Source organism: Zalophus californianus, chromosome 8, assembly GCF_009762305.2.
Source record: "Zalophus californianus isolate mZalCal1 chromosome 8, mZalCal1.pri.v2, whole genome shotgun sequence".
NCBI classification, from domain to species: domain Eukaryota; kingdom Metazoa; phylum Chordata; class Mammalia; order Carnivora; family Otariidae; genus Zalophus; species Zalophus californianus.
Window position 1 is genome coordinate 48,469,909 of NC_045602.1, and position 15,225 is coordinate 48,485,133.

The 15,225-nt window shown below is 40.4% G+C and overlaps 1 protein-coding gene across 1 annotated transcript; it reads right to left on the minus strand.

Moving 5' to 3' along the window:
- Positions 1–6,572: 6,572 nt before the first annotated feature.
- MRPL19 (mitochondrial ribosomal protein L19) lies at positions 6,573–14,175 on the minus strand. Its single transcript, XM_027623937.2, has 6 exons — positions 14,051–14,175; positions 13,761–13,878; positions 10,432–10,550; positions 10,062–10,196; positions 7,092–7,273; positions 6,573–6,959 (listed from the first exon to the last, which is right to left on the minus strand). The coding sequence occupies exons 1-6, from the start codon at positions 14,151–14,153 to the stop codon at positions 6,738–6,740; spliced, it is 879 nt and encodes a 292-aa protein (XP_027479738.1). The 5' UTR covers positions 14,154–14,175; the 3' UTR covers positions 6,573–6,737.
- Positions 14,176–15,225: the final 1,050 nt, after the last annotated feature.

Genomic DNA, 15,225 nt, shown 5'->3' on the forward strand with positions numbered 1-15,225 from the left:
TTCTCCCTCTGACCCTCTCCCCCTCATGCTGTTTCTCTCTCTCTTTCTCTCAAATAAATAAATAAATAAAATCTTTAAAAAAATGAACCAAACAAACTCTAAGGCTATAAAGTATAATAATTGAAATTAAAAGTTCACTAGTGGAGGGCGCCTGGGTGGCTCAGTTGGTTAAGCGACTGCCTTCAGCTCAGGTCATGATCCTGGAGTCTCGGGATCGAGACCCACATCAGGCTCCCTGCTCAGCAGGGAGTCTGCTTCTCCCTCTGACCCTCTTCCCTCTCGTGCTCTCTATCTCTCATTCTCTCTCTCAAATAAATAAATAAAATCTTTAAAAAAAAAGTTCACTAGTGGAGTTCAAAGCTAATTGGAGCAAACAGAAAACAGAATCAGCAAACTTGAAAGCAGGACAGTTACAATGACCAAGTCTGAGGACTGGAAAGAAAATAGAAGAAAAGTAAACAGAGCCTGAGAAACTGGTAGGACACCACCAAACAGACCAGCAATATATGCATTATGAATGTCCCAGAAGGAAGGAGCAGAAAGAATATTTAAAGAAATAATGGTGGGGCGCCTGGGTGGCTCAGTTGGTTAAGCAACTGCCTTCGGCTGAGGTCATGATCCTGGAGTCCAGGGATTGAGTCCCGCATCGGGCTCCCTGCTCAGCAGGGAGTCTGCTTCTCCCTCTGACCCTCTTCCCTCTTGTGTTCTCTATCTCTCATTCTCTCTCTCTCAAATAAATAAAATCTTTAAAAAAAATAAAGAAATAATGGCCAAATACATCCAAAATTTGATGAAAGACATGAATTTGCAAATACCGGAATCTCAACAGAAACTCCAAGTGGATAAAGACAGAGGCCCACACCAAGACCTAGTACAATGAAACTGCTAAAATGACAAAGGCGCCTGGGTGGCTCAGTTGGTTGAGCGACTGCCTTCAGCTCAGGTCATGATCCTGGAGTCCCGGGATCGAGTCCCGCATCGGGCTCCTTGCTCAGCAGGGAGTCTGCTTCTCCCTCTGACCCTCTTCCCTCTCGTGCTCTCTGTTTCTCATTCTCTCTCTCTCAAATAAATAAATAAAATCTTTAAAAAAAAATAAAATGACAAAGGCAGGGACAGTCCCAAGAGCAGCAAAGAAGCAGCTCCTCATGATCAAAAGACCCTCAATAAAATTAACAGCCAATTCTCATCGACACCATAGAGGCCAGATGCAGTGGGTGCCATATTTAACACATTCAAAGAATAATACAGTCACCCAATAATTCTGTATCTGACGAAACTGTCCTTCAAAAATGAGGGAGAACTGAGGACTTTCCCAGATAAACAAAACCCAAGGGTATCCACCGCAATGAGACCTGCCCTACAAGAAATGCTAAAGGGAGTCTTTCAGGCAGAAATAAAAGAACAGTAGATAGTAATTTGAATCTGCATGATGAAATAAAGAACTCCAGGAAAGGTAAATCAGGGGCAAATATAAAAGCTAATACTGGGTTGTATTTTGTTTTTAACTCCTACATGATTTAAAAGACAAATGCATACAAAATAATTATAAATCAGTTACTGAGCACACAATATAGAAAGATGAAATTTGTGACATCAGTAATATAAAGGGAGAACAGAACTTTATACGAGTGGAGATTTTATATGCTATTAAAGTCCTTGGTATCAACTCAAACTAGATTATTATAAATTTAGGATGTTAAATGTAATCCCCACAGTAACTTCAAAGAAAACATTTAACAAATATATACATAAAGAAATGAGAAGAGGATCAGTTCACTCCAAAAAATCAACTTAACACAGAAGAAGGCAGTAATGGAGAAAATAAGAAACAAAAATGGTATATTTTAAAGGAAACAAATAACAAAATATCAGAAGTCCAGACTTTTACTATCTGATTTAAATGTAAACATATTAAACTCTGCAAACAAAAGGCAGAGACTATCAAAACAAATAAAAAGCAGACAAAAACACAAGATCCAGCTACATGCTGTCTACAAGAAACTCACCATAGCACCAAAGACACAAATATGTTGAAAGTGAAAAGGATGTAGATATATACATATGTGTGTATATAAATATAAATATATATATATTTATATTTATATACACACTTTTTCCCCCCAGTAAATTCTACCGCCAATGTGGGGCTTGAGCTCAGGACCCTGAGATCAAGAGTCACATGCTCTACTAAGCCAGCAGGCGCCCCATGAAAGATACTCTATGTAAACAGTAACCCAACAAGAGCAGAGGTGGCTTTAGTAATATCAGACAAAACAGACTGTAAGCACAAAATTGTAAAAGAAACAAAAGATATTACATATTGATATGTCAATTCATCAAAAAGATATAATAATTTATGCACCAAACAAAGCCCCCAAAATCTTTGAGGCAGACATTGACAGAATTAAAGGGAAAACTAGACGGTTCTACAATAATTGTTGAAAACATCGATATTCCACTGTCAAAAATGGATAAAACACTGAGATCAATAAGGAAACAGAAGACTTGAACATTATAAATTAACCAGGCCTAACAGTCATTTATAAAACACTCCATCCAACAACACAATACACATTTTTCTCAAGTACACATAGAACACTCTCCAGGATAGATCATATGTTAGGCTACAAAACTTTCAATAAATTAAAAAGATTGAAATTAAAAGTATCTTCTCTGACCATAACAGAAAGATGCTAGAAATCAGTAACAAAAGGAAAAGTGGAAAATTCACAAATATGTAGGAATTAAATAGGACCAATGGGCTAAAGAAGAAATTGGAAAGAACATTTAAATACATATGAACCAGTAATTACATTCCAGGGTATATACCTGGAGTATAAAGAGAACATGAAAATAGCAGCTCAAAGAGATATGTGTATGTAAGCGTTCACTGCACTACTCACAATAACCAAAAGGTGAAAATAACCCAAGTATTCATCAACAGGTGAATGAATAAACAAAATAAAGTATATTACATGACAGAATATTATTTAGCCAAAAATGAAATGAAATTCTGGTATGTTACAATATGGATGAATCTTGAAAACATATTCAGTGAAGTAAGCCAAACACAAAGTACAAATATTGTATGATTCCACTTAAAAGAAGTATCTAGAATAGACAAATTAAGAGTAGAGTGGGATTTACCAGGAACCTGGAGGAGGGGGGGATAGAAATAGTTATTACTTTATGGTCACAGAGTTTCTGTTTGGGATGAGGAGAAAGTTCTAGAGGTAGTGGTGATGGCTACACGACACTGTGAATGTAATTAATGCCACAGAAACTACATCTTAAAAATGGTTAAAATGGCAAATTTTATGTTATATATCTTACAATAAAGTTTTTATCCTATACGCATTTAATACATTAAGATTTGCTTTGTTTCTGGAGGAAAATTCACAAGAATTTTAAAGATAACTTTACAGAGTGAAAACCATGACTCGCTGTGCTGTTATGAGCATGACGTGTACTTATGAGCGGATCGTATTTACACAGCTTTAGATCTTGAAATGGATCATTCATCTGCTCTTCTGCCAAGGTTGAAGTGTGTTTATCGAGGTAAAAAATGAACAGGATTTAATGGTTATCTTTTGACAAGTTAGAAGAAAAATATCAAATGCAGACTCTTGCTAAAATTTTATTTTCAGAAGCTATCTCGGCAAGTAATCCACATACATGGTATATCCGCTGCTTTCTGAAAGCAGTCAGATGGCCACGGAACAACTATTTGTGGAAAAGATCAAGGATGCGCTGAATGTTGAGAACCCCAAAGGTTAATACCTAAATATTTCTTTTGGAGAGGACATCTATTATTGAAAAAAAGGGCTACATAGGTTAATTTGTCAAATGAGTTATTCAAATGACCATTAAAATATACCACAGAGAAAGAGACAAATCCACAAGGAAGGAGCAAACAGGACAACATGCAAGCGGTACGAAACACTGCAAGCACACAAATGAGACATAAAACCATGGGACGGAACAGGACAAGAAACAATCAGAACACAACCCTAAAAGTTGACAAAGCATATGGATTGATTGGCAGACTCAAGAAAGGCCAATCGAGCCAGCAGTGGGGAAAGGTGAGAATCCACTTAATTCACCGCTCAGAACTGTCCGGTCAGCAGATCCAGTACCTCGGCAGCGGGGGTTTAACAGTGGTTAAAATAAGAACCTAATGAAAACTATTTGGAGGGTATATCCCTAATATCCCTTCCCCTATTCCTCACCATGGTTTGTCTGGCCAAAGAGGGTTTTCTGTACTGCAGATACTGCGTGAGTAGCAAGCCAGAAGTGTGTTGGTAGGGAAGGGGCAGGATGGACAAGACGGCCACACATATGTACCATGGCAGGAAGTCCACCCTTCTTCTCCCGTAAGGTTCCCACGACACTAGCAGACAGATCCTTACCATCCAGGAAGGAGACTAGAAGCCTCTACTCTGGAGAATTTAACCAAACCAAGACATTCATATGGAGGATGGGACCCCCCAAAAAAGTCCACCCAGATAATCCTGAAAACAACCCCTTCTCAGAAGTCCAAGGCTCCTAATCAGCTTTTTAGTCCACTGTTCAACCAGAAGTAGACAGCCAAGAATTGCCTAATGTCTTGGAAAAGCCTAAAACAGGAACACACACACACACACACACACACACACAGAAACAAATTTGAAGAAAACAGACCCTGCAGAAAAACAATTTCAAAAAAAAACACACACACACACACACACACAAACACTATCATGAATATACTCAATGGTAACGGAACAAATCCATAGGCAAGGATACAGAATAAGAACAAAGTACTATATAAGAAAAGGAACATTCAGAAATCAAAAAGGAATCTTCAGATTTAGAAATATGAGAGCAAAGAAGAGTTGGAAGATCGAATTAGCTAAAAAACAGAGATGGGGTTGGGGGAGGGAGGGATAGAGATCCAGTGCTGGAGATCCAACATCAAAATAACTGCTCCCTGAAAGAGAGAAATCATCAATGAATAAGATTCCCCTGAAGTGAAAGATACAAGTTAGCATACTGAAAGGATTCATCAAATGCCCAACATAATGGATAGATATATATCCACACCAAGGCCCATCACTGTGAAATTTCATTACCTTGAGGAGCACGATAGTCTACAAGCTTTCAAGTCACATACAAAGAACAGAAATAAAGTAGTTTTGGATTTCTCAGCACAACTGGAAACAAGACAATGTAGCAATATGTTCAAAATCCTGAAGGAAAATTATTTCCCACCCAGAATTCTACAAAGTATCAAATATGATGACATGCAAGGTCTCAAAAGATTTACCTCCATACATATTTCCCCTAGAAGCTACCAAAAGATATGCTCCAAAAGTTAGTAACCAGTAAAATGGAAAACAAAAAATCCAGAAAACCAATCAGCACAGGAGAGAAGTGAATGCAAAACCCCAATGAGTCAAGCACCGGAGGGTAGATACACACAGCATGATTTCAGACAGACAGGTTGAGGGTTGCCTCATCAAGACCTGTGCTAGTACTGTACTCTTCCTAACCCGAGGAACGGCATGCTCAGGAAGTCTAGCTCAAAGTACCTGGAGGCTGGTTTTCACCGTGTCCTTACACGCCAGATTTCCACTCCATTCTCAGCTACATGGATCAGCAAGTATACTGACATTATCCTACGCAAGTATTGTTTTGACCTGTCCTATGAGCTGGAGTTTGATTCATCATGAGCTGAAAACCAGAACATATAGAGCAGTCTGTTCCCTCCAACCACATTTCTGCCAGGCCTCAATTACTGACACTCTAGCCTACCAGATGGCCCGTGGTGAGCCTTCTATTTAAGCAGGATTCACTCACGACCTTGGCCATGAACCGCCTCAAAGCGACTTTGTATGCTCTCGGGGAAAACGCAGCCAGACTATGACTGAAAGACTGCTACATCCTCCCTGAAGCCTCCACATAATAATGATGTTGTCCTTTTGTATCTGCCAATAGGTTTCCCCAAACTAGGTACATTGTTTTAGAATGTATATGTACGTCATAAACTAAAAGAAACGCAAGAGAATGATTGACACGGTCAGGATAGTGCTTATATCTTTTTTTTTTTTTAAGATTTTATTTATTTATTTATTTGAGAGAGAGAGAATGGGAGATAGAGAGCACGAGAGGGAAGACGGTCAGAGGGAGAAGCAGACTCCCTGCTGAGCAGGGAGCCCGATGTGGGACTCGATCCCGGGACTCCAGGATCATGACCCGAGCCGAAGGCAGTCACTTAACCAACTGAGCCACCCAGGCGCCCCTGACAGTGCTTATATCTGAGGAACGGGAGAAGGGTGCAATTGCAGACACACAAGGGTCTACTCAAATCCGAGTAAATGTTCTATTTCTTAACCTTCTTAGAGATTACTAAATCTTCTACCTCTTACCCTGAGGTGGGCACATCAATGTTCACTTTATTACTACTCTTCATATCATCCACTTTCTTGTACTTATAATTGATTTCACAAACTTAAAAAATCATCCTACCACTTCTGTGTTCAGGATCCAGGCTCAATGAAGAGCATTTTGGTAATGATTAAACTCTAAAGTAATAAACTGGTGTGCTCATCTTATTTTTTTTACAACAGTACTCATAAACTAATGAACGTTTAGTTGATTTAATGACTATGTCCTCATATATGAAATTAAATTGGTCTTTAAATAAATCCTCCGGGAGGCAGTATCCCCTCTGCAAATAACCAAACTGATTCTCAGAATCAGGACTTTTTCGATTCTTCAATTTCATCCCATATTGCAGCTTCAATTTTTGAGGTATCATATTCCCTCATCATATCAAACTCAAGCCACGGCTGACTCCACTTCTGAGCTTCTTTGATTTGCTCTTCAGTTAAACAGAGATCAAATCTGATGCCTTTAATATTAAATTTTGGACGTTCCCAGCGCTTGGACCAGGGTTTAGGCTTCATTTTTACTTTCAGCTACAGAAGATATAAAAAAATAATAATAATTTAGGCTGATAGTCACAAGCAAAAATTCTTCTCAAAGCTTTCGTTAAGATGACTCTTTCTTATTGTATAGAGAACTTTCAGTTCCAAAAGTACAACTTATACCTGATTCACAGGAACATCGTGGCTAGGTCCATGTACTACCGGCTTCATATTCATGTCCAAAGTGCTATACTCGGGAAGGGCATCTCGTAAGTATAGCAAACTATCATCCAGCCGTTTCTCTAATTTCACCACTTGGATCTCCTGGATTCGAGGATTATAAAGTTCAAAGCAAATCTCAACACCTAAAAAGAGAAAATATATTCTTACAATCTGAACCCATATGTCTGCATATGCCTCACACAACAGTAAAAACTATTTCATAATGGAACTGGCATAGAGTTTTGCACAGAGGAACTGTGACATAAATTTGTCATTTTTAAGATGAAGATTATCAAAAGAAAAAGAAATAAAGTCCGTGTAGATTTAAAAGTGAAAAAAATCTGAGTTACAATGATAATCTAAAGAAAAATGTCTTCTATAAACAGGCATACATTCTTCACTTCTGATAGTATTAACTTGGAGAAAGTTTGAGTAAATTCTTCTGTCATGTTCTTGTTTATTTCCCAATTACTTAAGTAAAACTTATTCTTCTGCATTAAGGGCAACAGGATTGATGATGTAAAAAGGGTAAATAAAATTTTAAGTTCTAACTTTGGTTTAGAAGCCCCTCTTAAGGATGGCCTGGGTTTAAAACATGCTGGGGCTCTCCATGTGAAGCAAGCTAGGAACAGCTTAAGATACATCCTCTGTAGTGTCAAACACTAGAGGGAAAGAGCATATTCTCAGGTTTCCTGAAAGAACCCCAAGAGAACTACAAATATATATCATCAGCATTAACATCTACTATTAAACACCAGGATTTAAACCAGGATTTACTATACACCTGCTCCAGGTACGAGGCATTTAGGAACTATACCTAGAGCAAACCCAAAGTAGGTTAAGATCCTTTTCCTCTCATAAAGCTGACATTCTAGTGGATGACAAACAATAAACACACCATTATTTCATTTACAATTCATAATTCCAGCTAATTTCATAGAGTCAAGACAAACAGTGATGACATGTGGCTGGGGAATAAGTAGTATATAAAAAGAACAGTCAGGGAAAGCCTCTCTGAAGATGATCTAAACTGACGTGATAGGGGCACCTGGCTGGCTCAGTCAGTAGAACATGCGACTCTTGCTCCGGGTTTTAGGTTTGAGCCCCACATTGGGTGGAGAGATTACTTAAAAATCTTAAAATAAATAAATAAACGGAAACTATAAATAGACAAGAAAGCTCCAGGCAGAAAGGACAGCAAATGTAAAGGCCCTGGGGTCTTAACAAATTTGCCATACTGGGGAAAAAACAGAAAAAGGTCCTTCTGGCTGGAGCCTAGTAAGTTAGTGGGCTAGGAAAGTAAACCTGAAATACAGCACAGCTGCCGGCAGGGGGCAGTGGTGGCATGGACGGGAGTGGTGGCCATGGAGATGGGAGAAATAAAAACTGGGACATATTTTTTGGAGATTAAGTCAAGAAAAACTGATTGACTGGATGTGGGAAAGAGAATAAACAAACTATTTATAAGCTATTAATAAGCTATATTTATAGCTCCTCAATTTTCGGTTTCAGTAAATGGGTGGGCAGTGCAGGTGTTTCTGGACATAGAAAAAAGAGGGCGGCACCTGGGTGGCTCAGTCAGTTAAGCATCTGTCTTCAGCTCAGGTCACGATCCCAGGGTGCTGGGATCGAGCCCCACATCGGGCTCCCTGCTCCGCGGGAAGCCTGCTTCTCCCTCTCCCACTCCCCCTGCTTGTGTTCCCTCTCTCGCTGTGTCTCTGTCAAATAAATAAATAAAATCTTAAAAAAAAAAAAAAAAACGGAAAGGAACACACTGTGAGGGGACACAGAATTCTATTCCGAACTTGTCTCATGCTTAAAAGACATCCAGTTGGAAATGTCAAAAAGCTAGTTGTATGTGCAAATCTGGAACTTGGAAAGGGTCAGTTCCCTTTGAGGCTTATCGTCATATGGATGGTATTTAAAGCCAATGGACTGAAAAGAACCACCAAAGAAAGGAGTATCAAGGGGGAAGGTCAAGGCAGGTTGCAGTAGTCAAAAGTACTTTATTTTTTGTTGTTGTCCCCCCGCCACTACCTGTCCCCTGAAAATACTTTAGGAGAGGGCAACAGGGAGTGAACATCTCTGGAGGATTCAATGTCCAGTACTTCATATATAGTATCACACACAGCTGACCACAACCCTGGGAGGTAGAAACTACTATTATCTCAACTTTAAGAAAGATCAAACCAAGGTCTAATTCACATGTGTGCTCATGTCTGTTACAAACTTCTCCGAGCACCTGACCTGATGGAAGGCACACATTTCTGCAACCAGTCTAGTCCTGCTGAGCCCCTCCACGCAGGGCACCACGGGCCACAACCAGATAAGGAAGAGTCACTGTTCTCACTGTTTAATTTCCTTGAATATAATACTTCACTGTTGGGGATCATGAAACACACAACTTTGGAGTATGAAAACTTTACTGTACTGCCATTTTGATTCATAATCTTTCTAGAATTTTGCCACTTGGGCCTCTGTCTTACTCGGCATAAGAAACAAATTTTGCCTTTTTAAAGATTCCTCCAATTCGTATCAAACAGTATCTACTGTGGTGACCGTCGCAATATAAAACAAAATGGGGGCATCCATTTTAGGAAGAAGTGACTCATACAGACATCACTGTGTTTATCTTAACATTCTCATGGGTTATTTACTCCACCAATGAATGTCCCCCCACTGTGTCCAGTCTCCTGCCTCCTCCTGTGATGCGGCCAGAGGCTGACAGGTCTGCTGGTCACTGGGCTGCGCCAGAAGCTGCCCTCACAGGAGAGCGCCGCACTGACCGTGGATCCAGCAGCCTCCGTCCGGTCCGCTCTCAGGCCCCAGGCTCCACGGCAGTCCCAGGTGTCTCATCCCAGGATGCAGAACGCAAAATGGAATCCTGAGAGAACACCTTCCAGAAAATCAAACTAACGCAATGAAACCCACCTTGTCCTTCGATAGTATTTCTAAGGATAAAAGTGGCTCCGAGGCCTGCTCCTGATCTCTGGATACAGATCCCCAGAAACTGGCTGGTTTTTCCACTGGCGTATGGGTCGGCTGTGGTAACACGAAGTATGCTTCCTACACAGTCAGAGGAGAAGTGAGCTTTGACGTGACATGCAGAAACACACAAACAGCATGTCTAGGTAAACTCATAACTTCCTAAATATTTTAATATATTAGGAAGGACCCCATTTGGGCAAAAACCAGAGAGGTGGAAAACAATATTCTCTATTTTCATATATCTATATGAATTTCTATATCAAAAACGAGCCCCTCCCACCACTAATAATAAAAGCATCCAGCTCTTACTGACCAACATAGAACTCTGGAATATGAAGTATTTTTCTCCTTTCTAACATATCTTTTCTTTCTATTTTAAATTTCAAAGCATTTGTTCTTCCCCTTGGAGGAATAAATTCGGGACTCAGGAATCTGTGAAAAATAGAAATAAAAAAAATGAAAGGCAAACTTAAAAGAGAAACTGTTGCTTTACCAAAAAAACGAAAGACTATGATGTTGACATGTTTTATTCTTTCTTCTCTAAAGAAAAGTCAATTATTTATTTCTAAAATTGTTGTCAATGCTCATGAAAATAGCTAACAATTCCCAAGTACTCACCTGGCATTGTATTTAAGGGTTTATGAAAGCCGAGAGCATAAATTAATCCTTACAACAATCAGACAGGTATGGGGTCACAATCTCCTTTTCACAGATGAAAATGAAGCTTGGAGAAGGTAAATAACTGACCTATTGTTATATTAGCTACAAACTTATCAAGTCAAGATTTAGATGTAGGCATGTCTGTCAGACTACAAAACCCATGGCTATAAACCACAGGCCTTACATTGAGTTGTATTTGTGAAAAGAAATAACACTGGAAAAATATAAACCTAGAAATCATTAACTGCAAACTAGCTTTAAAAAGTAATCTCCCTATTCTCTTCCTTAACTTCTCTAAGCTAACTTCTTTAAGGTATAAATGACATTACAATGAAAATTCATGTCCTTATTACCCATCCCAAGAAATAAATTATCAATATACCTGAAGCCCCAATGCACCCGTCCCTCCCCTCAGTTAATTACTATGGCGTAATTCATTAAATTTGGTGATGATTATTCCTATGCGTTTCTTCCTTTTCCTTAAAGTTGAGTCACCAGTCTCTAAGGAGTTCCCAGGTGTACTCTGAAACTGGCCCCCATACTCTTAAGGGCAAAGAGATACTGAAGAAAGAAGCAGGCCACTCCAGGTGGGTAGGTGGCAGTTTCAATAACAGCAAAGGGAACTTAACATACGGGCTTGTCTTGGGGCGGCAGCAGGACAAATCGATCCCCATACCCACTGCCTAATCTTAAAAATGTATAAAGAGGCCCTAAGAGGGCTCAGTCATATATACCATGTAGTCATTTCAACACATCATCACATCTCAAGGCTAGGTCTTTGGAGCTGCCTCTGGGAGCAGGAAAGGCAAGCAGAACCCACATTCCAAGGACAGGAGAGGGGGTGAGGAGGTGGCACCCAGCCCACAGATCAATCAGTGGTCATGTCGGTTTTTTTTTTAAGGTTTTATTTATTTATTTGAGAGACAGAGAGAGAGCACGAGCTGGGGAGTGGCAGAGGCAGAGGGAGAAGGAGGCTCCCTGCTGAGCAGGGAGCCCGATGCAGGGCTGGATCCCAGGACCCCAAGATCAAGACCTGAGCAGAAGTCAGATGTTTAACTGACTGAGCCACCCAGGTGCCCCAGTGGTCATGTCTTTTTGATGATGATGATCCCCAACACTCAATTACCTCCTTTGAAAATTATTAAAGCCACCAAAAAACTGAAATGGTAATATAATGAACACCCATATATACTTCACCTTGTTTCACCAATTGCCAAGATTTTGACATACTTGTTTCATATATACATATAATTTTTTCCTGAACTATTTGAAAATGTCAAACAGCAAGGTGTTTCATCCCTGAATACTTTAGAAAGCTTCTAAGAATAGGAACTTTCTGCTACATGTATGATATCTAAGAATTTCTGCATTAATTCAATAATATAATCTAACATGTAGTTTGCATTTAAACTAATTTAAACCTATTTAAACTCATAGTATCCAACTGTCCTGGAAAAGGTCTTTTATAGCTGTTTGTTACTCAATCCAAACTAACAAGCTTCACACATTACATCTGGATATTACTCTCTAGTCTCTTAAACTAGTACTATTCCTCATCTTTGTATTTTTAGAACACTGACTTTTCTGAAGAGTCAAAGCCCATTGTATTATAGACCATCCCTGGATTCTGGATTTGTTCATTGTTTCCACAAGCCTAGACCGAGGTTAAACATTTTGGGTAAAAATATTACAGAGGTGATGATGTGATCATCTTATTCTATCACATCAGGAGGTATATAAGGTCAGCTTGTATGGCTACTGGGGAAGCTAGGTTTGATTGCTCTGTGAAAGTGGAGAATTTCCCCTGTAAATTTTATATTTTACATATGCATGTATGTCTAGGCAATATAAAAATGTTGTCATACTGTATCAATTCTTCTGCAGGTTGCTTTTTTTCCACACATCTTTTTGTGAAGTTTATCCATGTTAGCTCTAGTTCATTTGTTTTTCACCACCGTATACATACTCTATTACATAAATGTATTTTTCCTATTCACCTACTAATGGATATCTTTATGTTCATTCCCTTACATGTCTCCTTGCACATATTACTTGCTTTATTATTTTTGTTCATATTTTAAGTTGTGTACCAACCAGATGGAAAGATACACACAACCTCAAACTTACTAAATTTTGTCCAACTGTTTCCCAAAGTAGTTACACGATTTACATTCCCATTTAACTGAATGGTATGAAGTTTTGCCATTCAAGAGAGATATTCCTTTCCCGCCTTAAAAAAGGTTGTATAAGGAAATCTTTTCTGAATCTCTAGCTTCCATAAATTCAGTGTTATTTCAACTTAAACAGGATATTTGCCATGTTAAACACAAAGGCACGTAGACATAATCCAATCAACAAGGAAGGGCCCTTTCAGAAAGCCTAAAATCACACCAAATTTTTTCCGCTAAAATTGGCTTTTTAATAAGGTTGCTATAAAGTTCTACACTTTGTGCAAATCCTAGGTCATCTAAATTTACAGGTACCTCCAAAGTTACCATCATTCATTAAAGTGGGCCAGGCTTTTAAACCTGTTTTGAAAAGCAAATTTAAGAAGCAAATTAGCGGAAAATTTATCAATGTATCGCATTTTCAGGAAACTGAAACATGGGAGCTGGGAAAACTGGTGAGTTCTGGCCAATCCATTTCTACCGAGGCAAGGAATGTTCGGCTCCTTAAACAGAATAAATACGATGTGCTTCCGAGAAAAATTCTCAGTCCAGGCTAAATGCCGGAGCAAAGAGCTTCAAATCGGGGGAATCCTTGGTTGAAGTTCTGATTTAGTAGGACTGCAGAGAAAGTTCAACGCTGGCTTGGGAGAAACGAGGAAGACAAACCTGAGTCGGTAGCGCTCTGCATATAAGCCTCATGAATCCCGCACACAAGCTCAAAGAGTTCCAGCTCGGCTTTACAGCCGAGATCTCCAAAGCAAAGGGAGGTTCGTGAGCGCACACACCCAAAATGCTGCCCAGGCCTGGGCCTCACCTCCTTTCCTGAAGCGGGGGACGGCGCTTGTCCACGATGACTGGTTTCGGCGGCGGCTTAAACGCGCCGGGCTCAGAAGGTCCGGTGCTCTGCGGCCGGCCCGGCCCCACGCGGGCCCCTGCAATGCGGGTGACAGAAGTCAACAGTGCTCGCCTTGAGCTCCCGCGGAGCCCTGCAATCTCCCCCAACTCGCGGTCCCACGAGGGTTGCCCTGACTTCTAGGCTCGCCTCCCTCGAACCTGGCCCTGAGCTCCTTCTTGGCCCCGGCTTGCAAGCCCCGCTCCACTTACGCCAGGCGATGGAGGCTGGCGCAGGGAGCAGTGCCCTGGCGGCTCGAAAGCCTCGGGACAAGTCCATTGCAGCCCCGCAGGCCCCTACAATGGAGGCCGCCATGCCTGTTCGCTGTGGTCAAGACTACAGTTCCCAATAATCAGCGCGACGAGGTCGCGGCTACCTGAGGTTGGATGGTGGCTGCTATGGGACAAAATAGCCCAGACTTCCCCACTTCCTCTCCACTCTCCCCAATAACCCCCAACCCCGGCCTAAGTATTTTAGGGAAAGCGCGTATTTCTCTAGTTCCCCGCAATGTGCCAAGTTTCACCCCTCCATGGGGGTGTTCTCTCAGCCTAGAAAACTTTCTTCCTCCTTTGAATCAATTCTGTCTTCACTTTCTCATGCTTAACTACTTCAAAACCCCGTTATAAGTTCTTAACCTTATTCGGTACCTTCCATTAGCACCTCTGATATAATCTGCAATTCAATTTTTAATTTAATTTAATTTTTTAATTACTTGTGTAATTATTGGATTATTGTCTAGTTCCGACATTACCCTCCTCCAAGAGTACATGGACGGATGAGTTCATCTTTTGCCCACTATTTTATCCCAGCACTTCCCAGCTACCTGGCCCTCACTCTGTGTTGAATGCAAGAAAAGGAAAAGAAAATAGTTCCTGAAAGAACAGGTGGCACAGGGTCTTTGAGACTACAGAGAGCATTACTCTTTTAAGAAGCTAAAACTGGGGACTCCAGCCTGGCTCAGTCATAGAGCATGTGACTTGATTCTTGACCTCCAGTTGTAAGCTCCAGTTTCACGGTGGTTGTAGAGAGTACTTGAAAAAAATAAATAAAAAGCTAAAATTGAGTTTGGGATGGGCAACTGTGCCTGGGGATAGGTGGCAGAGATGAAACTGAAAAGGGTAAATTATGTCTTGCTAAGAGATTTGGAATTTGTACCCTTGACAGTGGTGAGCCACTGACAGGATTTCACACTCAAGAGTAATGTGATCATTAATTACTTGGTCATTCCCGTTGAATTAATGTCCCAAAGTACCTCAAACTCACCATGTCCATATTGAATACACTATGTTCACCTCCAAACCACCTCCCCACTATTGGCTATCTCGAGTAATGGCTTCGACATCCAATCCAGTGCTTAACACCAAAAACCTTGGTGCCATCTTTGATG

Bases quoted from the DNA above. Each gene is read 5' to 3' on its own strand.
- MRPL19 (XM_027623937.2), bottom strand. From the start codon at position 14,153: ATGGCGGCCTCCATTGTAGGGGCCTGCGGGGCTGCAATGGACTTGTCC. The intron at 13,879-14,050 runs GTAAGTGGAGCG...CCCGCATTGCAG, and splicing joins GCCAGCCTCCATCGCCTGGC to GGGCCCGCGTGGGGCCGGGC. The intron at 7,274-10,061 runs GTGGGTTTCATT...TTCTCTTTTTAG, and splicing joins AAATACTATCGAAGGACAAG to GTGTTGAGATTTGCTTTGAA.